Here is a 26,777-nt window from a genome sequence, read left to right on the forward strand (position 1 = left end):
GTAAACGGTACCATTTATAATGCTAAACAGAAGAAGTACCTACGGAAAAATTGCTAGACCGAGTGATTTTTGAGTTAGCACTCGTTTTTCACTTCACTCTGATAGCTTTTTGCCATTTAAACACGATTTTCTCAAAAACTACTTCAGATATTTTAATAAAGCGACTTGCTTTGAATTCACAATTTAATTCTCTAGAAATGTTGTTTTAGATGATAAAGCGTTCAACCAAAATTTACCAAGCTATCCACAGTTGAACCATATGTAGTAGATCCTGAGGTCTTCTAAACCGACTTTTTGCCATTTAAAGTCAATTTTCTCAAAAACCAGTTAAAATATCTTTATGAAACAAATTTCTCTGAATTCTGAATTAAATTCTGTGGAAATGTTGTTTTAGGTCCAAAAGCGTTTAACCAAAAGTTACCAAGTTATCTGAGGTTAAACCCTGAGATCCCTTAAACAATGGCAAAAAAAATATTTAATCTTTGGCTATAAAATAAAGTATTTATTCCAAATTAAGCACTGTGTGAGATTAAATAAAAAAGATAGTATTAAAATGCCTGTACGTACCTGTACAAGAACTAGATGAAATAAACAGATTGAAAATTCATTATTCTGAATTTGATTTCTTGAATATGAATCTGTGGATACTTTTGTTTAATATAGATTTGTAGGTAGAAAATTGCTTCAACTGCCTGGAAGAAAACACAAATTTATTGCAATTTGAGAAATATTAATATTGACGGCAATTACCTAAAAAAAATAAATTTTTGTCGTTTTGAATTTCAATTTAAAGTAAAGAAACTACAGTTTCTTGGATAGAACTGCTTCCAGAGGGCAAAAAATTACTTGAACTACCTGGAAGAAATAAAGAACTTATTTCAACTGCCTACTAAGAAACAGCCCTTTTGTGTCGATCCCTCTAGGAGCCAGGTTCGAGGAGCAATGCCCCTGAAAGAACGCCAATAAGCGAATAATAAAATCCTTTAATAAACTCATAAAGAAACAGTCAGTGGTGGTTCTAAAACAAAGAGATAATTTGCTGATACTCGCCGGTCATAAATAAATAAATTATGCGACAGATCCGATACTTTACAGCATGATCGACATAGTTATTAGCGAGTGCACGCAGCGCCTTCCCATGCGCCCCCCGACGACTTTATTTCTAAATCACAAAATTCTCGCGGTCGTTTCGTAAATTACTTGTTGATTTACGTGCGTCGTTAGACGCCCTGAATTTTATCGTTTTTTTTTTATACCGGGGCGGTTTTTCCTACTTGAAAAATGATTATTAAAAGCGAATCCACCCGACATTGAAATCGAGAGTTTCACAGCGCCTCCGACGGATGTTCATGCAGATCGACTCTAATGATGGGAACCGCCAGACAAACGGCCATTGTGTTTCAATGGCGTGTGACTTTTTACTGATATTATTACACATTGCCTTACATTAGTGACTTCCAGACGACCCGATGTTACATCGTTCTTTGTTGGTGTTGTTGTTGATGTTTTTTGCTCGGTAGAACCTCCCAAGCAACACTTGACTCACGTTGACATATACGTAAAACCTTTTTGTAAACTTCAAAATGTTTGTGAGTTTAACGTATATACACAGGTTTTTATATTCCTTTTATAAACCAGACGATGTCCACGTGGCGTGGTGTCTCTTTTAGAAATAGAATTACCTGGCCTGTCCTGTTGTAAACAAGACTAACAAAACGCGACCTGATTGGTTAGACTAGAATATTTTGCAGTGCCAAGTATAGATATAAAACAGGTATATGCTATACCGTTGAGACATCACCTATTGCAAAAAAAAACCGAGACCTAAGTCTAATGCTAAGAAGTAAGGTCACAATTTCGGTAATTTTACCCTCCTATAATTGCAAAGAATGTTAAAATTAGTAACTTACTTATGTGGTAATTTATATACCTAGTTTTTAAACTCGATTACTACACCTCAAATATTAAATTTTTGAAAAATCACTGTTTTTCGTCTACATTATTTAATTTAATAACGCTGTTTTTGTACTAAATATTTATATATAAAATAATATAAAATTTAAATAAATAGTGTTATTAAAATAAATATGGTATATATATTTTCTGCAAACACACTGTTTTTCATTGACACAACCCTTACCCCCCCCCACCCACCCCTAACATTTGCCCAGTAAAAAATTCTTTTGAAAAATCATTGTTTTTCGTTCATAATATCCAATCTAATAGCACTGTTTTTGTATTAAATATTTATTAAAATTCACATATATAATTATATTAAATTTTAATAAACAAACTGTATTTTTAAATTAGATATTAATGACGAAACCAATTGTTACTCATGGGTATTATTTTGGAAAACGATGATTTTTGATAACAATTTCTTACTGGAAAGTTGTGTGGGGTGGGTGGGGGGCTAAGGGTAGGATTAATGAAAAACGTTTTTTTTTTGCAGAAAATGATTGTCTGAAAAAATGCTTATTAAGAAAATTATAGGTGATAAAAAATCTTACGACTTATTATGAACCCGTGTTGCTTGGGCTCTATTACTTAGGTATATCGCTCATTTTATTGGCTCTAGATTCAAAAGGTTCTAGTGGAAATTGATGCCACAAGTTAAAGTTCTCCGATATCCGTCGGAAATCCTGCTGAAATAATAAAAACCCGGAGCGAGATCATTACCTCATAAAAGCGTCGTTTATTTTTAGCTTTGATCGAGCCTGGAATTGATTTAATTAAAAATTTCCATCATCCGAGTGATATAAACTGCATGTTTTGTTGGTTTATCTGCGTTATAATTGAATCGGTATATAAATAAAAATCATTTTGCGTCCGAACCCAATGAGAGAAAAAAAATGGCAATTTACACTTCTTTGTCTTCTGGTAATGAATCATACAATGTTATATAAACAGCTAAATAGATTTACGTATTTTTTTGACTTTGCATAGGGAGATAATAGGGCTATTGTTGGCCTGAGAAAAACCTTCTTGGGTTATAGTGTGATCTGGTCAAGCATTATCATCGTTTCGTACGACCCGTTTGTCTGCCTGAACCGAACCTTCTAGGAGCTTCGCTCGATGCTTGACTAAGCCCCCTGGTAACGCGGCATAATAAAAAGGTCCATTGTTGGCCTGAGAATGAAATTATAAGGCTAAGGCCGGGTCACAAGGCATTTTTTACGATTTAAAAGCAAAAGTTTTTCTCACATAATAATATTGAAAATTCCATTGTTTCTTTGGGAAATGCACTTGACATAGACACACTTATTAGAATATACGAGGTGGTCCACATAATTATACTTATCTCTTTCACGTAAAATCTATTTATAATTATTAGTGTTTTGCAACTGAATTTACTGATATCGATTTTGTTTGAAGGTAAGTCAGTCGAAAATGGTTCCTCAACTTACCACTTCTACGCAGAACAAGACGACTCAAGTAAGTTTTTAAACAAATTTTTATTTTAAATTTAGCGAAAATAGCGCGGGCAACTGACTCGTGTGATGTTTTCCATATTTCACGGTGTGTAGGTTTCTCCGACGGGATATTTTATAATGGTCTCACTGGATACAGTCGACCGAACGCACTCCCGTATAAGACCGTAGTAAAAACCTCGACCCAAAACTACGCCGGGCGACTGTAAAATCCGAAGGTTATACATCAACCCTGTGACGCCTCTTTATAGTATGATAATATGTACACATTCCGGACCCGGGCAATTTTTACTAAGCAGATTACAATATCAATCTTTCTTCTCCCTTAAGACTCCCACCCCCCCCAAGGACAGGATTATTCCAGAGACAGCGCAGATTAATTTCGATTACAGTCACAGGTTTTGCCCTATGCAGATTTAATAATAATTATTTTCAGAGGGTTTTATTCAGAAAATTTAAAAATCAAGAATTTCCAGGATACTAAAACGTGATTTACCAGTGCAAAAAGAAAATATTCTCGATGTATAACGTACAAAATCATTAAAACTCAATTTGCTTCTATACATGTCGATTCTCAGCCTTTCCAACTTCCTGATTATACTTGTGATTTAGGTATTGGATCATATAGAGTTCAAATTACAGATATCCTTCAGACGGTATAACAGCTTAACAGCTATATTCCTTAAAAACCATGCTTTTGCTTTAAGTAAACCTCTAGGGCTTTTGATTAATCTCTCACTATGTTCAGGAATTTTTCCTGATGTCTGGAACCATTCCTGCCTCACATCTATATATAAAAACTGAAGTGATAGAGATTTGGCAGAGAATTATCGGCCAGTGTGTTTAATATTATCCCTTACCCCAAAAATTATTTAAGTCCCTGATTTCTGATCTGTCGAAAAATATCTTAAAGAATTTTATGGATTAGAATCAGCGTGGGTTGGGTCTCAAGTAACCTGTTGGTATACCATGACTATATTGCTGGACACTTTGAGGGAGGGCTGCACTGTGTATACCGACTTCTCCAAGGCCTTTGACAAGGTGCACCATGAACTTTTGCTAGTAAAACTATGGTGTGCATGGGACAATTTTGGAATGGGTAAAATCTTATTGGTGTGGTAGAACACAGGATGTCAAAGTGGACAAGTATATATCATTAATGTAATATCTGGTGTACGCACCTTACACCACTATTCTTCAGCTAGTTTTTTAACGACTTATCAACCTGTTTTTAGCATTGTGAATATGGCATGTATGCAGACGAATTGTACACTTGTAAATCGATTAAGAATGATACATGTACATCGAATTTTCAAAGTGATTTAGATAGATTTTATTTCTGGTGTAAAACCATTACATGTTTCTTTAGTAAGGTCCCTTTTAGAAGTAAATTCTGTAATTTGGTCCCCGCATTTTTCAGATTTGTAAAGATAACTTGCAATTGGTCTAAATAAAGTTTCCTCGTTATTTTAAGATAAGTATTTCTTATGAGAGTTTTAATTATGATGAAATCTAAGCTTGCAAAATATTGAGCATAGAAAGCTTAATCCAGATATTGTTATATCACACAAAATCCTGCCTGGTAAAGTTGACTGTCCCAAACTCCTTCAAAAATATCTATGTCACGTGTAGTTACGTGTGATAAGAACCTTTGAGGTCCATTCCACCGAAATGTTGATGTATTTAACATCAATATTTAAAAGCTAGGCTTTGAAACCATTTTAGTATTATGTATTTGTGGTATTTGGTACTTGCATTGATCTATATGATGGTGATATGTTTTTTTTAATTATAGGGCTCAATATTATTAAGTCGTTCTTCTCTGTACCAGAGCCAAATCTTTCTATGAGACTTTGAGTTTTTAAGCCTAGGCACCTCCTCCTTCATCAGGAGTCAATTTAGTGGAATTTTAAACAGTAACGGTACCAGTACCTCCCCCTGTAAATTATTCAATAAAAAAATCCTCTTGATTTATGGTAGATTGGTATAATTAACACCCGAGAAATGTAAATCATACCACCTGTCCGAAACCAAATAACTTTATTTAGTAAATTTATTGGGTGACTACAAGAATGTGCAAAATACCAATAATATCGGGGCAAATATGAATAAATATTATTATTATTGGCCAATAACTCTTGTGGCCGAGCGCTGATAAAGACAGCGAAAAGATTAATATTTAAACATTCGGGTATTATTGAATTTTAATGCAAATCATTATTGCCGCTAAATTAATTTTAACGTTGCGTTAGGGAGCTCAAAAAAAATTACGTTACCGTTAAGCATTTTTTTTTAAATCGATTATAAAAACTCCTTATAGTATAATTTTCTCGTTAAATTTATAAGTAATCGTATACAGGTGGAATAAGGTTAAACGTTGCGCGCGTAAAAAGATTTTTTTCTTAGTCTAGAGATCCTGAATCGGGTCGTCACGGTGGCCAATTCCTCCCAATAACCTTTGCACCCTATAAACCATCTAAAAATACCATTTAACAGTTGACACACGGGGCAATAAGCGAGTGACTTACGGGATACAAAAGTCACACATGCGTAAAATGGCGCGCTTTTACGGTTTCCTACGCTACGCGGCTATACATCATAGGGAGAATAAAAATAAAATCGAAAAGTGCCTCTATACATTGTCACTTGTACTGGCACAGATTTAATTCAAATCCCGTTTAGGTGCGAAGAGATTCCTGAATACGGGGATTATCCGGTAACGGATTGCCGACACCATTTTGTACACGAGTGCGGAAGTTAATGTCCAGCACTATCGCCCGATTTAACGCCTCGAGACTTTTTTTTTTTTGAGAGACCTCACAAGACGACACACACGTGACATTTTTGTGGGACCCTACGGATCATTTAGTCTCGACGACACGGAAAATTTATGATTCGGGAGCGCGTATAATAAATAATGAAATTTTTCTATTTTCGGACACTTACTGTCCAGTGGGTCACTCGGTATATCAGCACGGAATTCTTCGCGATCCTTCGCACATAGTTTTCGCCCAACATATAAACATTAAATGTGCATAAACAAACGGTCATGTATTCGAACAAAAGGTCCGGCGGAATAGTTTTTAAGAAATATAAGGCACGCAAACTGGGTAAGTTCAACATTATAATAGCGGGAATTAATATGAAAAGGGATCAGTTTTTAATACAATGTTTGACATTTCCCTTGAAAGGGCAGCGGGCCATAAATTATCAAAGGAAGGGCCGGCGGAGCGTGAAGAGATGCTCTATTTTGAGCAGGGAGTAGGGAGGAGGGCTCTTTTGCTCTCCCCCCTCCCCCCTTTTTGCCCCCCACCACACTGTTCCCTAATTTAACTTTAGGGAGAATTTAAATTTTAAGTGCCTTATTAGAATATGAGCTACTGTACCTATTTAAAAAGTGCCAATAAGTTAAAATACATTTTTGAAATGCACAGAAGGAAGAGTTTAAAACTTATTATAAAATTGTAAATTCGCATGTATTTACTGAGTTTACACTCGCCATATTTTAGCCGCGAAATGTACGAATTTGCGTAACTTTTAGTATTATTTTATAATAAATATAGATTGTTTTTGTATTGCTTGGTATTACATTTTTAATATAAAACCTTCATAATATACAGACGTGGTGCTTAAGCGCTTAGTGCTGAAAATTCCGAGTGGTTAAAGCGTTTTAATGTTGAGAAGTGATCGTTAAGATGATTGTACAATTTCCATAAAAACTCCAAGGTTTCCAGCTTAATTCTTTAAAGAAAAATGCCAGAGGCAAATTTACCAAAATTCCCTAAGACCTCTAAGGAGTTTTCCCTAATTTTCCCTAAAACTACTAAGAATATGGAAAATTTTCTTTTAGCATTGGAATCCTACTCAAAAATAGAACAAATCATATAGAATAGCATTTAGTCGTAAACCTCAAAATAAAGAGGTTATAAAGGATTTTTTGGAAAGTTGGAAAATTTTTCGGTGAAAAATTTGAAAAAAAAAATGTTTCGAGAAAATTGAATTTTTCTTTATAAATTGATAAATCCCTCAGAAGTCTTTAAAAAAATCTTATAAAACTTTTTTTTTAAATTTACCAAAAAAAAGTTATACCCAATTTCCCAAAAAGTCTTCCTCAAAAAATCCAAAGGGGTACCCATGGTAAAATGTTCATAATTTTGAACTGTTATTTGTTAAACCTTGAAGCCTAAATTTCCGAATATTTTATAATATTTAACCTAAAATCTGGGTTAGTACAACCTAAGATTGCAACTTAATCCCACAGCAACCATATCAGATACCACTACACCTGTAATACCTGCCCAAGGATATCAAATTCTCTTGGTTTTATCCATTTACGTCTCAAATAAAAATTACATTAATACGATAAAAAGCAATCGCCCTAAAGTGTCCCCGATCGACTCCGTCAAATTGAATAAATAAAGCAGCAATCATCGGCATAATTTGATTAAGTCATCAAGTAATCAAGTGGATATAAACAGGACGGGGGTCCATATGGCACACACGCTTCAGTAAACCCGAAAATTATTGAAATGAACAATAAAGGGATGCTTTTGGAGAATAAAAATGGTCATTAGATTAATGCCCTTTTATGATTAGGGGACCCTACGGTTATCTTGACCTTCTCTTATGGAATTATGAAAGAAAAATGCAAGATCAAAAACCCGAAATAAAAATAAAAGACATTATCAGCCACATTTGCCTCCCTCAAGGTTCGTTCTCCGACCTAATGACATCCGATTCAGTTGGGATTTGAAATTTGCATCTGTAGAGGCCCTAATAGTTATTAATTCGTTGCTTGGCGAGTTGCGATTGGTACAAATCGGTTCGAAATTGGGAGTTTTCGTATGGGAAAACGTTATTTTTTAATGTTATCTAATGCACAGGTTTTCAGATCCTTATATTGGGTAACTGCTTTATTAAAACTTAACAATGCATGTCCCACGGGAACCGGGAAGGCTTCGAAGAAATAAACGGTGATTTTAGTTGCTTGGAGGAAAATAACCTCAAAACCTGAAGGAATTAGGAGAATTTCCACGAGTCTTGGACTAAATTAAACTAGCACCTTAATTTCAAGACTTGCGACAACTCCCTGCACAGTAAAAGAACATCCAAAGCGAAATTTAAACTGACATAGCGCTTTGACGGGGGGCTTATTACAAGAAACGATGATCTATAGCGAGAAGTTGGTGAAAATAATGAAGTTTATGACAAGTCCATTAGGACAGAAGAGTATCAGTTCGTATGCGAATCTCGTTCTCAACAATTCTCATAAAAGCAATAATAGCCACCCCGCTATCGATTACTACACGTATCTCAATTACAATACGTGAATAAGAAGGAAAAGTAACGCGATCCGCTATGGGAATGAAGCCCTTCATCCATGAATGGACTCACTCACTCTCTCCCTCTCTCATTCGACAAGAATTTTCATTCATTATCGGTCGATCAGTCGTAGTGATGGTGCGTGACGTGTGAATGTGTTTTATGCCTCTTTGATTTCGTTAACAGACAAAAAAAAACTCTTCCGTCGTCATCAAAACGACATTAAAGCGGCGAAACCTCAAAATTAGCCCTCAAAGTGCATTAAACATGCGGCGAATCCCCATCATCAACATACACGTTGTACATTAGGGCTTAAGTGGCATCTGGATTCATCCCGCTTTGATCCGGGATACAAAGGACCCCGGATTATTCCGGGCGGCACTTTATGTTTCTCCATAATGTACCGTCAGGTGTGTACGTATATGTATATGTATATCTGAATAGGTTTAACTGGATGCGCAATCCAGTTAACACTTTTTCCATGGCAAATTAAATAGTTTTTTTTGGTGATGACTTGATTTTTATATAAATTTTATCCCTCTGGTGTTCCCTGGTTTATTTTGACACCTTTACACTTCATTGCCTCCCCCAGGCAACCACCATCAAAAACCAGAAAATAGTTACTATACTTTTTGAAACCCTCTTTCAACTTTTTACAACCGGAAAAGGTTTCAATACCCACATAAATAGAGCTTCGTTCCAGCATCTCCACGAAATCCTTCTGCCTTACTGTCTCCGTCTCCCTCGCTCCCCCATTTCCACCCCCGATAACGTACATCCTAACTCGACGCGTAAAGAATTAACGGGACAAACCGAGTCAAATGCCGTTAGAAAATCACATTAAACGTCGGACCTGCGTCCGGACGGCCAATAGGGAACGAGGGGTGGATCGACGCCCCCCACCCCTTTTAGCGCGAAGGCGTCGAGAGCGTCTGTTTTACCCCAAGCGGTGAATGAAACTTTACGCAGAACGGATTCGGATGCTGCGAGGATCGGAGCTCGTTTGGCCGCGTTTACGTCGCTCGAGAGGGTGCCAGCGAGAACGTCAGATTTGAATCCTCTTGACTTTGTATGAAATTAATATTTAATGATATATTTTTACTTTTTTCCAAGGTAGTTGAATTGAAAGGTCGTTTCAGTCTTGCTCCAAGCAGTTGGTGGAATCATTTAGTTCTTCCAGGCTTTTGAAGCCAGTTTCTTGTAGGCAATTGAAGATTGATAAAGTCTTTGGTGCTTGGCTTTAGGTGCCTTAGAAAAAAGTAGATTATCTTATTGGAAGTCAGTATGAATTCTACAGAGCTTGAGGGCCAATATCCAGAGAACATAATGAGTCTTCAGCCAATGTCGAGGCTCTAGGTCAAATTTCAAAAAGTGTAAGCAATCCTGCAGTATGAAGTATAAAAATAAAGATGAATATGTAATTTTTTACTACTTACACGAATTTCCCTTAAAAAAACCTGAAACTTTTTAATTTTTTAATTCCAATGCACCAAAACACCATCCCCGACCTTGAATCCGCATCTAGACACGCGTAGATGCAAAAAACCATATTCGAAAACCCAAACCATGATCCCGAGTTGTCGGTCTCTCTCGCACCGGTCGCTCCCCTTATTATTCCCGTCTCTATCCCGCCGAAATCCCGTAACCTTATAACGTAAAATCTCGATGGCACCGCGTCCACAGAATGTTAAGCTCGCAACCGCTGTGACATCCCAGCACGTCCTAAGCCCCGCCCATCCCTAAAGCTGCGATCATCACAACACACGGAGAGAGTCCCGTTGATTATTATGCCCGCAGTCCCGACTAAACGCCGTATCCCCGGGAAACGACGTCCGGGATTTCTCGGACTATGATGACGACGCCGACGAGGGTTTTCTGATTTTTCGCGATTTTTTTCCCGGTCCGGTCGAATATAATATAAGCGACATCGAGAGTGATTTCAAAGAGGCATAATGCATGGGTTTTTCTATAGAGTACTTTGACTTTGTTTTGAGAGAGTTTTATTGGTGGTTTGAAAGTGTTTGCCAAACTGGATTCGTCAAGTTTAGCTGCTGGCTTGTTGCTGAGAAGTGGCTCGGCTATGGATCTTACCACCGCTGCTTATCGGTATAACCAAAATATGATGGAATATTATACTTGTAAGTAACGTGAATCACGGTTTTTCTTAAAGTAGTCAACATAGAGAAATGAAATTTGGAAGAAAGTTTTGTTATATAACCCTTCAGCACCAAACAAAAGATCTTTCTTTGATTTAAGTCCTAGAAACTAGAAAAAATTTGGGAATGTGCTGTCCAGCTATATATTTCAGACCAAGCGGACCAAGATAATCCCTGTTTTTCTTAAGATAGTTAATCTAGAAACATGAAATTTGGAAAAGATTTTCCCCAATATAATGACTCAGCACCAAACAAAAGAGCTTTCCTGGATTCTGGCCCTAACTAGAAAAAAAAATGGGATATGCTGTTCGCCAAGGAATTTTAGAGCAAGCCAGCAACATTAATCACTGTTTTTCTCAAAGTATTCCACCTAGAGACATGAAATTCAAAAGGAAGTTTCCTTGTATATCTCTTCAGCAGCAACCAAAATAATATTTCCAATATCCCAGTCCTAAATAGGAAAAAGTTTGGGATATGATCTCCACCAAGAGATTTTAGACTAAGCCGGCTCAGAAAGTTCTTGTTTTTCTTAAAGTAGTTAACCTAGAGACATGAAATCTGGAAGAAAGTCTCCTTATATCATCCTTCAGCAGCAACCAAAATAATAGTCCCAATATTTCGGTTCTAACTAGGAAAAATTTCGGGATATGCTCTCCACCAAGAGATTTTAGACGAAGCCGTCAAAGATAAGCGATGTTTTTCTTAAAATAGTAAACCTAAAGACATGAAATTTGAATGAAAGTTTCCCAATATAATCCTTTAGCAGCAATTAAAATAATACTTCCAATATTCCGGCCCTAACTATAAACAAATTTGGGATATGCTCTTCACCAAGAGGTTTTAGACCAAGCCCGTAACATAAATCACTGGTTTTCTTAAAGTAGTCAACTTAAAGACATAAAATTTGGGTGAATGTTTCCCAATATAATCCTTTAGCAGTAACCAAAATAATGCTTCCAATATTCTAGCCCTAACTATAAAAAAATTTGGGATATGCTCTTCACCAAGAGGTTTTAGACCAAGCCAGTAACATAAATCAATGGTTTTCTTAAAGTAATCAACCTAAATACATGAAATTTGGATGAAAGTTGCCCAATAGAATCCTTCAACAGCAACCAATATAATATTTTCAAAATTCCGGTCCTAACTATAAAAAAAATTGAGAAATGCTCTTCACCAAGAGGTTTTAGACCAAGCCTGTAACATAAATCACTGGTTTTCTTAAAGTAGTCAACCTAAAGACATGAAATTTGGATGAAAGTTTCCCAATATAACCCTTTAGCAGTAACCAAAACAATACTTCCAATATTCCAGCCCTAACCATAAAAAAATTTGGGATATGCTCTTCACCAATAGGTTTTAGACCAAGCCAGTAACATAAATCACTGGTTTTCTTAAAGTAGTCAACCTAAACACATGAAATTTGGATGAAAGTTGCCCAATAGAATCCTTCAGCAGCAACCAATATAATATTTTCAAAATTCCGGTCCTAACTATAAAAAAAATTGAGAAATGCTCTTCACCAAGAGGTTTTAGACCAAGCCTGTAACATAAATCACTGGTTTTCTTAAAGTAGTCAACCTAAACACATGAAATTTGGATGAAAGTTGCCCAATAGAATCCTTCAGCAGCAACCAATATAATATTTTCAAAATTCCGGTCCTAACTATAAAAAAAATTGAGAAATGCTCTTCACCAAGAGGTTTTAGACCAAGCCTGTAACATAAATCACTGGTTTTCTTAAAGTAGTCAACCTAAAGACATGAAATTTGGATGAAAGTTGCCCAATAGAATCCTTCAGCAGCAACCAATATAATATTTTCAAAATTCCGGTCCTAACTATAAAAAAAATTGAGAAATGCTCTTCACCAAGAGGTTTTAGACCAAGCCTGTAACATAAATCACTGGTTTTCTTAAAGTAGTCAACCTAAAGACATGAAATTTGGATGAAAGTTTCCCAATATAATCCTTTAGCAGCAACCAAAACAATACTTCCAATATTCCGGCCCTAACCATAAAAAAATTTGGGATATGCTCTTCACCAAGAGGTTTTAGACCAAGCCAGTAACATAAATTACTGGTTTTCTTAAAGTAGTCAACCTAAAGACATGAAATTTGGGTGAAACTTTCCCAATATAATCCTTTAGCAGCAACCAAAATAATACTTCCAATATTTTAGCTCTAACTATAAAAAAAAATGGCATATGCACTTCACCAAGAGGTTTTAGACCAAGCCGGTAACATAAATCACTGGTTTTCTTAAAGTAGTTAACCTAAAAACATGAAATTTGGACGAAAGTTTCCCAATATAATCCTTTAGCAGTAACCAAAATAATACTCCCAATATTCTGGCTCTAACTATAAAAAAATTTGGGATATGCTCTCCACCAAGGAATTTTAGACCAAGCCGGTAACATAAATCACGGTTTTTCTTAAAGGAGTTAACCTAAAGACATGAAATTTGAATGAAAGTTTCCCAATATAATTCTTTAGTAGCAATTAAAATAATACTTCCAATATTCCGGTTCTAACCATAAAAAAATTTGGGATATGCTCTTCACCAAGAGGTTTTAGACCAAGCCAGTAACATAAATCAGTGGTTTTCTTAAAGTAGTCAACCTAAACACATGAAATTTGGATGAAAGTTTCCCAATATAACCCTTTAGCAGTAACCAAAACAATACTTCCAATATTCCAGCCCTAACCATAAAAAAATTTGGGATATGCTCTTCACCAATAGGTTTTAGACCAAGCCAGTAACATAAATCACTGGTTTTCTTAAAGTAGTCAACCTAAACACATGAAATTTGGATGAAAGTTGCCCAATAGAATCCTTCAGCAGCAACCAATATAATATTTTCAAAATTCCGGTCCTAACTATAAAAAAAATTGAGAAATGCTCTTCACCAAGAGGTTTTAGACCAAGCCTGTAACATAAATCACTGGTTTTCTTAAAGTAGTCAACCTAAACACATGAAATTTGGATGAAAGTTGCCCAATAGAATCCTTCAGCAGCAACCAATATAATATTTTCAAAATTCCGGTCCTAACTATAAAAAAAATTGAGAAATGCTCTTCACCAAGAGGTTTTAGACCAAGCCTGTAACATAAATCACTGGTTTTCTTAAAGTAGTCAACCTAAAGACATGAAATTTGGATGAAAGTTTCCCAATATAATCCTTTAGCAGCAACCAAAACAATACTTCCAATATTCCGGCCCTAACCATAAAAAAATTTGGGATATGCTCTTCACCAAGAGGTTTTAGACCAAGCCAGTAACATAAATTACTGGTTTTCTTAAAGTAGTCAACCTAAAGACATGAAATTTGGGTGAAACTTTCCCAATATAATCCTTTAGCAGCAACCAAAATAATACTTCCAATATTTTAGCTCTAACTATAAAAAAAAATGGCATATGCACTTCACCAAGAGGTTTTAGACCAAGCCGGTAACATAAATCACTGGTTTTCTTAAAGTAGTTAACCTAAAAACATGAAATTTGGACGAAAGTTTCCCAATATAATCCTTTAGCAGTAACCAAAATAATACTCCCAATATTCTGGCTCTAACTATAAAAAAATTTGGGATATGCTCTCCACCAAGGAATTTTAGACCAAGCCGGTAACATAAATCACGGTTTTTCTTAAAGGAGTTAACCTAAAGACATGAAATTTGAATGAAAGTTTCCCAATATAATTCTTTAGTAGCAATTAAAATAATACTTCCAATATTCCGGTTCTAACCATAAAAAAATTTGGGATATGCTCTTCACCAAGAGGTTTTAGACCAAGCCAGTAACATAAATCAGTGGTTTTCTTAAAGTAGTCAACCTAAACACATGAAATTTGGATGAAAGTTTCCCAATAGAATCCTTCAGCAGCAACTAAAATAATATTTTCCAAATTCCGGTCCTAACTATAAAAAAATTTGAGAAATGCTCTTCACCAAGAGGTTTTAGACCAAGCCGGTAACATAAGTCACTGGTTTTCTTAAAGTGGTCAACCCAAAGACATGAAATTTGGATGAAAGTTTCTCAATATAATCCTTCAGCAGCAACCAAAATAATATTTCCAATATTTCGTCCTTAACTAAGAAAAATATGAGTATATGCTCTCTACTAGGAGACCAAGCTACCTACATTAATCGTGGTTTTCCTTAAAATAATTAACCTAAAGATATAAGATATTCAAAAAAGCTTCCTAATACAATTTCCTATCACTGTACAAATACGTTTTTTCTAAAACAAAATTCCCTATACTTAATCCGATCCTCCCGAACTAAACAAATAAAAACGAAAGTGTGCCCCTTGACTACTGATTCCGCAGCAGATAAGCCTTTTATTAACACCGCTCCTCCCCACTCGCCTCTAAAAGAAAAAACAATTCATTAACCGCTACCAAGATGACCACCTGTCGCAAATTTTCATATAATCACCCCCGACAATGATAATCCGCCTTATCAACGGGAAACACCCAAATAAACCACTTAAGCGACACATGTCGTGATTCTTATCACACACTATCGGGCGATCTAAAACACTTTTATGTCGGGGGTGAATATCAAAGGGAAATCGACACTCACATATAATGTGAGATACGGGGGTGTGAACTTGCGGATATTCGTGTAAGAGTTTTAAAAATAAACGTACTTTTCGTAGAACGGCCCTTTCTCCGCTAATGGATACCTAAAGGATTGGGAAATCGTGGAAAGGGTTTTCCATTTATCATTCTCCATTGTGCTGTGTCATGGATGTTGCGGTCAGGCCAATTAAGGCCGCCGCCCCCGATCGCTAATTAAATAGCAGATTTTCTCTTAATTGGTATTGAATTAGGTCTGGAACGTTTTCAGTTCTTTCGATATCCATTGTTTTCTCTTAAAATAGGGAAACTAGAAACGTGAAATTTGGAAGAAGGTTTCTCTATGCAGTGCCTCAGCTCTAGGCGAAAGAATTATTTTAAGATTCTCAAATTAAGTGACGGATATTCGAGCAAAAGTTTGTCGTCTGAAGAGTTTAGACTGAGCCAGCCATAATAATGACTGGTTTTTATAAAGTAGTTAACCTAGAAACATGAAATTTGAAATAGAATTTCTTTATACAATTTTCCAGCATCGGGTAAAGTAAAATTTCCAAGTTTCTAGCAATAACTGGAAAAATTTGGAGCAAGAGCTCTTCGCCTAAAGATTTTGGACTGAGCCAACCATAATAATCGCTGTTTTTCATAAACTACTTAACCTAGAAACATAAAATTTGAAAGAGAATTTCTTTATACAATTTTCCAGCATTGGGTAAAATAAAAATCCCAAGTTTCTAGCAATAACTGGGAAAATTTGGGGCAAGATCTCTTCGCCTGAAGATTTGGGACTGAGCCAACCATATTAATCGCTGTTTTTCATAAACTACTTAATGTAGAAACATAAAATTTGAAAGACAGTTTCTTTATATAATTTCCCAGCATTAGATTAAGTAAAATTTCCAAGTTTCTAGCAATAAATGGAAAAATTTGAGGCAAGAACTCTTCGCTTGAAGATTTTGGACTGAGCCAACCATAACAGTCGCTGTTTTTCATAAACTACTTAACCTAGAAATATGAATTTTAAAAGAAAGTTTATTTATACAATTTCCCAGCATTGGGTAAAATAAAAAGCCCAAATTTCTCACAATAACTGGGAAAATTTGGGGCAACAGCTCTTCGCCTAAAGATTTTAAACTGAAGCAACCATAATAATCGCTATTTTTCATGAACTACCTAATCTAAAAACATGAAATTTGAAAGAAAGTTTCTTTATACAATTTCCCAGTATTGGGTAAAGTAAAATTTCCAAGTTTCTAGCAATAACTGGGAAAATTTGGGGCAAGATCTCTTCGCCTAAAGATTTTGGACTGAGCCAATCATAATAGTCGCTATTTTTCATAAACTACGTAACCTAGAAACATGAAATTTGAAAGAAAGTTTCTTTATACAATTTCCCAGTATTGGGTAAAATAAAAATCCTAAGTTTCTAGCAATAACTGGGAACATTTGGGGCAAGATCTCTTCGCTTGAAGATTTTGGACGGAGCCAACCATAATAATCGCTGTTTTTCATTAACTACTTAATCTAGGAACATGAAATTTGAAACAGAATTTTCTTATACAATTTCCCAGTATCGGGTAAAGTAAAGATTCCAAGATTCTGGCAATAACTGGAAAAATTTGGGGAAAAAGCCCTTCGCCTAAAGATTTTGGACTGACCCAACCATAATAGTCGCTGTTTTTCATAAGCTACTTAACGTAGAAACATGAAATTTGAAAGAAAGTTTCCTTATTCAATATCCCAGTATTGGGTAAAATAAAAATCCCAAGTTTCTAGCAATACCTGGAAAAATTTGGGGCAAGAGCTCTTCGCCTGAAGATTTTGGACTGAGCCAACCATAATAGTCGCTGTTTTTCATAAACTACTTAACCTAGAAACATAAAATTTGAAAGAGAGTTTCTTTATACCATTTCTCAGCATTGGATAAAGTGAAATTTCCACGTTTCTAGCAATAACTGGAAAAATTTGGAGCAAAAGCTCTTCGTCTAAAGATTTTGGACTGAGCCAACCATAATAGTCGCTGTTTTTCATGAACTACTTAACCTAGAAGCATGAAATTTGAAATAAAGTTTCCTTATTCAATTTCCCAGCATTGGGTAAAATAAAAATCCCAAGTTTCTAGCAATAACTGGGAAAAATTGGAGCAAGAGCTCTTCGCCTGAAGATTTTGAACTGAGCCAACCATAATAGTCGCCGTTTTTCATAAACTACTTAACCTAGAAACATGAAATTTGAAATAAAGTTTCCTTATTCAATTTCCCAGCATTGGGTAAAATAAAAATCCCAAGTTTCTAGCAATAACTGGAAAAATTTGGGGCAAGATCTCTTCGCCTGAAGATTTTGAACTGAGCCAACCATAATAATCGCTGTTTTTCATCAACTACTTAACCTAGAAACATAAAATTTGGAAGAGGGTTTCTTTATACAATTTTCCAGCATTCGGTAAAGTAAAATTTCCAAGTTTCTAGATTTTGAACTGAGCCAACCATAATAGTCGCCGTTTTTCATAAACTACTTAACCTAGAAACATGAAATTTGAAATAAAGTTTCCTTATTCAATTTCCCAGCATTGGGTAAAATAAAAATCCCAAGTTTCTAGCAATAACTGGGAAAATTTGGGGCAAGAGCTCTTCGTCTAAAGATTTTGGATTGAGCCAACCATAATAATTGCTGTTTTTCATAAACTACTTAACCTAGAATCATGAAATTTGAAAGAGAGCTTCTTTATCCAATTTTCCAGCATTCGGTAAAGTAAAATTTCCAAGTTTCTAGCAATAAATGAAAAAATTTGGAGTAAGAGCTCTTCGCCTGAAGATTTTGAACTGAGCCAACCATAATAATTGCTGTTTTTCATAAACTACTTAACCTAGGAACATGAAATTTAGAAGAAGGTTTGTTTACACAATTTCTTAGCACTCGATAAAGTTAAATTTTCAAATTTCCAGCAATAACAGGAATAAATTTGGGTAAAAGCTCTTCGCCTATAGATTTTAGGCTGAGTCACGTGCAAAAATCACTGTAATTTTTACAATACAGAAACTAGAAACAAGTTACTTAAAATAGACTTTCTTTATACAATCCATTAGTATTAGGAAAAATAATTTTCACAGGATAGTAGCCCTATTTGAGGAAAGTTGAACATTATCCTGTTTATTTCGTTCCTGCTTTTGATATTATCCTGTTCGCTTTAAAATCAAATATACCAGTGAACGAACTGATGATTAATTTAGAAGACCTCGTGGGGATTATACTTCACATATTCCAAGTCATAATTAATCCTTAAGGGCTTAAAGAACCGACAAGAGGATTCTATGATTTTACCAAAGCGTTCGACTGCCTCCGATGGAGCTTCGTTTAAAGTATATTAAAAACAACATAATTAATTCTAATATGCCTTAAAATGGCCGTAACGCTAAATCTGTCAAAAACAAATCGTTAAGCCATATGATATTAATATTCCAAGATCGCCTGGCCTGAGCCAGTATCATACATTTCGCGGTATACGTTATAAGGTACTTGAAAGGCTCATTATTTTGGAATTTATGGAACGATTTAACATATACTAGAATTTATATTGAGGTACTATCAAGGTCGTAAACGATTTTCATTTTTTTTTTACTTGGGCTTATCGGGTCGAACTACCACAGATAGATGATTATGAAGGGGGCATTGTGTCTAGTAAAAGTAATTTTTCCACGAGACCGCGAACGATTTAAACTGAAAAATAAAACAGTAAAAAAAGGCGCTCAAAATGAAATTGGCCTGGGCAATGAATATCGCGTTTAAATAGCGTATTCGGAGCGCAATTATACGCCATAAAACCGGCAATATTTAAAATAAATCCATAATATTAATTGGGCGTATCCAGATAAAACAAACTGAGGCTCATCTACACACACGTTTTATTCGGTTTTGTACGCGATTCGGGGTAATTTTGCATTAATTTAGGTCGGGAATTGTTATTGGTTATTGCTCGTAGTAATTATACGTAAGTTGACCAGTTGCAAGACATTATAGGATGAATGTTTTGTTAATTATTCCATAAGAATGAGATTATTTTAATTTTTCAAGCACTCGTGATAGCTCTCATTCGGCTAAAACGGTAGTAATTTATTTGAACAAAATCTGTTAATAAATGTACAAGTTAGAGGACCTTAGAGCCTCAGGTTATTAATGAACAGTTAGTTGCTCAGTTGGTTAAGACCTTGACTTGGAACCAAGGGGTTGTGAGTTCGAGTTCTGACCAAAACACCACTTTTTTAATTTTTGATTAAATGCTTCTGAACGAATGCAATTTTTATGATTCTCAAAGTTAAATTTCCCTGGAAAGCTAATAAATTGCAAAATTGGACCGCACCGAACAAAAAGCCTCGAGAGTGCTCTCTTTTTGTGAGCCACGTGTCTATTGCACGTGACCTGTCATCGAACGCCGGTTGGTCCGCGGTGATAAAACGACTTCCGAAAAAAATAATCATAAATGTACATACATACATCCTGAATTTTAGTGGCATGTTTTTTTTTTTAAGTATACAAGGAATCGACTTATTTGCACAATATAAAAAGTTTGTCTCCGATTGTTTCAGGTCACGGGGGTGTAAATCAGCTGGGTGGGGTGTTCGTGAACGGTCGCCCCTTGCCGGACGTCGTTCGGCAACGAATCGTCGAGCTCGCCCACAACGGAGTACGGCCCTGTGATATTTCGAGGCAACTGCGCGTGTCCCACGGCTGCGTCTCCAAGATTTTGTCCAGGTAAGGACTTCACATTTGTTTTTTTATTATTTTTAGAACTAAATCTGCTTTTAAAAAAAAAACATGTTGCAATATATTGAGAAAAGATTTTTTTATTAATTTTGTTAAGGGCGCAAAACAGTCCAGGCAAAACTATTTGAGTTATCGGGCTCAGTGCCCAGTTTCGATAGCCCAAGCAACTTTTTCCTTCAACCAGCTTTCTTGTGGTAAAACTCAATTATCTCCAAAACTACTGAAAATAAAATTATGAAACAAATTGCGCTGTATTAGGGAAAAATTACTGTGTAAATAGACTTATAAAGAAATTTTATTCAGAGAAAACTTTTTGAGTAATCTTTGCCTGAAGATTTTTGACTGAGCCTGCCACTACAATCGCTGTCCTTCTTAAACTACTTAACTTATAGACATGAAATTTGAAAGGAGGTTTGTTAGTACAATCCCACTATGCAAAAGAATTTTGTTAAGATTCCAGCATTAAATGAGAAAAATCAGAGCAAGAGCTCTTCGCTTGTAGATTTGGACTGAGCCAGCAACAACAATCACTGTTTTTCATAAATTACTTAACCTAGAAACATGAATTTTACAAGAAACTTTCTTTGTGCAACCCTTTAGCACTGGATATAGTAAAATTTCGAAGTTGCCAGCAATAATTGGAAAAATTTGGAGCAGAGGCTCTTCGCCTAAAGATCCTGGACTGATCTAGTTACAATAGCAACTATCCTTCGTAAACTACTTTACTTATGGACCTGAAATTTGAACGAGGGTTTCTTAGTACAATCCCTCACCACTATGCTAAAGAATTTTTCCAAGATTCTAGCATTAAATGGGAAAGATTAGGGCAAGAGCTGTTCGCCTGTAGATCCGGATCTTAGTCCACTTGCCATCTCAAGAACTTATCTCAAAAACCACTGAAGGTAAAATTATAAAACAAGTTGTGCTACATTGAGGAAAGATTGCCAATAAGATTAGACGAAGGCGAAACCCAATACAGGAAAAACTTTTTTGGTTTATCTGGCTCTGAGTCCAGTTACCACCTCAAGAGCCTTTTTGCCTCAACGGATTTGCTCTTACTAAAACTGGATTATTTAAAAAACCCCAAAAGGTAAAATTATGAAATAAATTATGTTGTATTTAGAAAAGATTTCTGTATAAATAGATTTTGAGTAAAAACCGATTCAGGCTAAACTTTTTGAGCTATTCGGCTCTGAGTCCAGTTGCCACCTCAAGAATCTTTTTGCTTCAACGAACTTACTCTCACTAAAATTTAATTCTATCAAAAACCTCAGAAGGTAAAATTATGAAATAAATTGTGTTCTATTTAGAAAAGATTCGTGTATAAATAGATTTTGAGTAAAAACCGATTCAGGCAAAACTTTTTGAGTTATCCGGCTCTGAGTCCAGTTGCGACCTCAAGAGCTTTTTTGCTTCAACGGACTTACTCTCACTAAAAATGAATTATCTCAAAAACCCCAAAAGGTATAATTATGAAATCAATTGTGTTGTATTTAGAAAAGATTGCTGTATAAATAGATTTTGAGTGAAAACCAATTCAGGCAGAGCTTTTTGAGTTATCCGGTTCTAAGTCCCGTTGACAGCCCGAGAATTTATTGCCTTCACTAAATCTCACGTAACTCAAAAGCCACTAAAGATATAATATTGAAACAAATTACGTTAAATTGAAGTCTGCCAGTATACTACAACTGCATTAAAATATTTCGACTCTATTAATATCTCTAGTGCCAAAAATACAACTGAATAGATCCATTGTACGGAGTGCATATGTGTGTGTGAGAGGACCAACACCATCGGGCGCAGCATCCAATCTGCCGCTTTTGATCTGATCTTCTTCACACGTCTCACATGTGCGAAATATACAAGTTTGCGCCCATTAAAAATCTTAATTGCACAACGTGAACTTAACGAACCCTAAAATTCTTCTTTTAACCATGTCGGTCTGTTGAATTTTTGTTACTTTTTAACCGGGGAAGGTTTGTTGAACCTTTATACCTATCAAGAGCCTTAATTAGATCTATCGAAAAAGAAAAATAACAAAGATGCTATCGCGGGATGAACAATATCTGTTTACAATCAAATTAAGTCCCCTTCGGTGGCGGCCATATTAGATTAGATTGACAATGGCGATCGAAATCGGTCTGTTAAATTAGTTCAGTGCACTATGATTTAACTCTCTTTCTCTCTCTCTCTCTCTCTCCCACTCTCTCGACGAGGAACTTTTAATTAGGCAACTGAATTCTGGATTGTCATGGAAATTGATAGAGATCGGCGCGATTTCGAAAGTTTATTGGCACTCTCATTTCTCTTAAAAGCGAGATTGGTTTCATTTAAAGCCCTTTTTTTCGATATAGTCTATACACTTTTAGGCTAGAATAAATAAATTTAAAATAATCGGTACACGTTTTGAGTACTGTGGCAAGGTGTGGGTGGCCTCAGAACCGATTCTTGACTAAGAAAAACTTTTTATTTCATAAATACAACTTTCTCTAACAAAAACCAATCTATACGCCCGAAAAATCGAAAGTATCTCAAACGCATCCCCCTTTCCTCCCTTCGTCGGCTTCCACTCTATCGTGCGACCGACTGATTCCTCTGACTTTTCCTTAAAGTCTATTCCGGAACCGGAAGTCTCCCCCTCGGCTCCCCCGCCGCTTGTGGGGGCCCCCCCGACTTCCATTTTCATCCCTCCGGATCCGGTAGGGCGCAGCTAACAGGATCACACGACCTGCTGGTAATGTTTTCCCGTTTTTTTAGTGCACTAACCCGAGAGATAAAGAGGCACGCCATGTAAGGATAAAAACTTTACTTTTTGAACGCTTATATGGAAATGATTTAGTGAGGAGGCATCAAATTGCCAGTCAGCAAGCTCTTATCAAAATGATACGTTAGTTTAAGGCCAATTTAGAGGTCCAAGAGCTGATATGAAGGTCCTGTCAATTTTGTAATTTGAGTTTCTATTGATCAGGGAGATTTTGGAAAGAAAGAAGAGGTGGTATAAAGGTTCTATGATTTTGTGAAGGTCTGAAAGAGCCTGGACCTGACCTACCTCGAATAGTCTCATAATTTTGTGTATTTTAAGAGACAAAAGGGGTGCTGTCAGGTTTGTAAATTGAGTTTCTGTTTATCACGGATATAGGGAACCTAGAAACATGAAATTTGGAACAGGGTTTCTTTATACAGTCCCTCAGTACCAAGTGAAAGAATTATTCCAAGATCCTCAAATTAACTGACAGAAATTGAGGCAAAACCTCTTCGTCTGGGGATTTTAGACTGAATCAGCCATAATGATCACTGTTTTTCATAAACTACTTAACCTAAAAACATGAAATTTTAAAGAGGGCTTCTTAGTATAATTTCTCAGAATTAGTCAAAAGAATTTTTCCAAGATTCCAGCATTAAATAGGAACAATCAGGGCTAAAGCTCTTCGCTTGTTGATTGTAGAATGATCCAGCTACAATAATCATTGTTTCTCATTGGCTACTTAACTTAGAAACATGAATTTTTAAAGAAAGTTTCTTTATGCAATCCCTCAGTACTAAGTGAAGTAAACTTTTCAAATTTCCTGCAATAATTGAAAAAAATTGGGGTCAGAGTTCTTCGCCTAAAGATTTCGAGATGCTGTAACTACCTGAAGTTTTAAAAGATCCTGAATTTAACCTACCTTAAATAATCTTTCCATTTTACGTAGTTTAAGAGACAACAGAGAGTCAATCCAAAGATTCAAGAGCTGATACGAAGGTGCTCTGAAATTTCTAACTTGATTTCTATTGATCACGGATATTTTGGAATGATAGAAAAGGTGGTATGGATATACTGAGCCTACCTGAAGGTCTGAAAAAGCCTAGACCTAACCTACCTTAAATAATCTCTTCATTTTACGTAGTTGAAGAGAAAAAAGAGAATCCAGAAATTCAAAAGAGAAATTAAGATGCTATCAGGTTAGTAATTTGGGTTTCTGTTGATCACAGAGATTTTGGAACGAAAAAACTGGTGGTATAGAGATGATGTAACTCCCTGACGGTCTGAAAGAGCCTGGACCTACTGTACCTCGAATATTCCCTTAATTTTTCCTACTTAAAGGGATAAAAGGACAAGAACAAATTTTTATATGGTGACGCTCTTCCCTCCATAAAGAACGCACTCGAGAAATTTGTCATATTTTTCTGACTAAAGGCACAAAAGCGAACCTATGTCTCCGCATTGTGGTTTTTTTAATGCACTTCCGCGTTGGGCTGAAAGTGAATTTTTTATTGCTGAAAACGTAATAAGTGTACAAATAAACCATCGATCGGACTATGGAGTTGAAGAAACAGGCACTCCATTATAACTCCATGGGGAGAACACTCTATCAATCCCCCCCCCACGAGAGACGGGCATCATCCGAAAACAACCCCTTTGCAATTGGATATCATTTCGGCTAATACGCGGCTGAATAATTGAATTATTTTGAAAACATTTGATCGAGTTAAGGGCGAGGATTCACCCCCGTGACGGATTCATATTTTCTGTCATTAAGACGGGGAGGCTGGTATAAAGTTTATTAATTCGCGAGATGGGGCTTGTGGCTTTGAATTATGGTTAATGTTGGCTTGATTGGATGGGATTGTTTTATTTGGGGCGGGTGGGGGTTTTAAAGACTCTTACTGGCCTTGGTCGATTCCTATTTAGGAAAGTGTTTGTTTCAGGTACTACGAGACGGGAAGCTTCAAGGCGGGAGTAATAGGAGGTTCGAAACCGAAAGTGGCGACTCCACCGGTGGTGGACGCCATCGCCAACTACAAACGGGAGAACCCGACCATGTTCGCTTGGGAAATCAGGGATCGGTTGCTCGCCGAAGGAATCTGCTCCCAAGACAACGTACCGAGCGTATCCTCGATAAATAGGTAAGTCAAAGTAACAAATACGAAAATTCGTCAATTTCGTTGCGGAATATGGGGTGGCATTGTTCTAAATGACTTTTAAACGAAGTGCTATTCCGTGTGTCACGTGCCGGGGGTGGAATCGAACGTCGATCGGTCACGTGGCTGGTGTTTATCCCACGCGACTATTTTGACCGCTTTTTGATGACTCTGTGTGTGTGTGTGTGTGCGTGCGGGGGTTGATCTGTTTTTTAGAGGGGGATTATTAGGGTAATAACTCGATGAGTTTTGATAAGGGTATCCAAAACTGCCCCGTTAGTATTAAAGTGGCTGGAAAAGTGAATCATGTACCAGATGGCCTCTTAACATAAATTTCAAATTTACTTTCCATAAAACGAAAAAATGCACGCCCCAGAAAAACGTTTAAAAAAGTAACACTTTCCTGCATAATATGTCCGGGCGCAACCCTTAACTGCCCTCCCGAAGGGGCGGTTCTTTGCACTCGCCAATGCGAAAATAATGTTAATTTAAAAAATATATGAAACAGATGCCCGATATCCTACTGAGACTGCACCATAATTTTAAAAATCCGCCTTCAATTCACTAGTTTTTTTAAATGCTTGGACATTCTTGTAAGGCAGACCCTAAACTACAACTTTGCCTCGTAAGAATGTGTAATATAACAAATTGGAGCTGAGATGTTTCGCAAAAACCTGGTGGACAGTTCGATCACTCAAGTGCCAACACCTAAATTCTAGGATTTCATGAAAAATAATGGGTTTATGAGAAAAATGCTTAAAAGGATGCTTGTAGGACAGATCTTAAGCTACAACTTTGCTTTATAAGAAAGTTTCATATAACCAATAGGAACCGAGATATTGGACGGAAACTTGCTCGTCAGTTCGATCATTCAAGTGCCAACTCCTAAATTCAAATATTGCACGAACAATAATGGGTTTATAAGAAAAATAATTGAGAGCATTCTTGTAGGACAGACCCTAAGGTACAACTTTGCTTTATAAGAAATTTTAATTTAACCAATAGAGACTGAGATATTTTAGAAAAACCTGCTCGTCAATTCGATCACTAAAGTGCCAACACCTAAATTCCAAGATTGCTCTAAAACTAATAGATTTACGAGAAAAATGTATAAATTCATTCTTATAGGTCAGACCCTAATCTACAATTTTGCTTTCTAAGAAAGTTTCATCCAACCTACAGAAACTGAGATATTTCAGGAAAAACTGCTTGTCAATTCGCTCACTCAAGTGCCAACACCTAAATTCTCGAAAATATGTAAAATAATTTTTATAGGGCAGACTCTAATCTACAACTTTCCTTCTTAAGAAAGTTTCATACAGTCTACAGGAGCTAAGATCTCGCCAATGCGAAAATAATGGTAATTTTATAAGATATTAAACAGATGCAGCAAATTGCCCGATATCCTACTGAGACTGCGCCATAATTTTTAGAATCCCCTTTTGATGCAGTTTTTCGTTAAATTTGACCGCCCCATCAGTGGGGACCTGCACGTGCCAGAGTGGCACACCGAATTTAACCGCGTGCCATACAACGTGGCAATCTATATGAATTTTCTATGGTTATTCACTAAATTTATGAAGCGAATATTATATTAAGAGCTCTTTCTTGGGCTTTAAAAGAAAATATAC

The 26,777-nt window shown here is 36.1% G+C and overlaps 1 protein-coding gene across 8 annotated transcripts in view; it reads left to right on the forward strand.

Moving 5' to 3' along the window:
• Positions 1–26,777, forward strand: part of LOC126747458 (paired box protein Pax-5) — a 76,706-nt gene that overhangs the window by 33,302 nt on the left and 16,627 nt on the right. For 5 of the 8 annotated variants that reach the window (XM_050456121.1, XM_050456117.1, XM_050456122.1 and 2 more), the window contains exons 4-6: positions 3,376–3,435; positions 20,067–20,232; positions 24,934–25,131. In XM_050456121.1, the coding sequence (XP_050312078.1) occupies positions 3,376–3,435; positions 20,067–20,232; positions 24,934–25,131 (424 nt within the window). Of the gene's footprint in view, positions 1–3,375; positions 3,436–6,459; positions 6,542–10,479; positions 10,892–20,066; positions 20,233–24,933; positions 25,132–26,777 lie in introns of those variants that run through there. The other 3 variants (XM_050456118.1, XM_050456119.1, XM_050456116.1) reach the window with 3 other exon arrangements.

Source organism: Anthonomus grandis, chromosome 19, assembly GCF_022605725.1.
Source record: "Anthonomus grandis grandis chromosome 19, icAntGran1.3, whole genome shotgun sequence".
Taxonomy (NCBI): domain Eukaryota; kingdom Metazoa; phylum Arthropoda; class Insecta; order Coleoptera; family Curculionidae; genus Anthonomus; species Anthonomus grandis.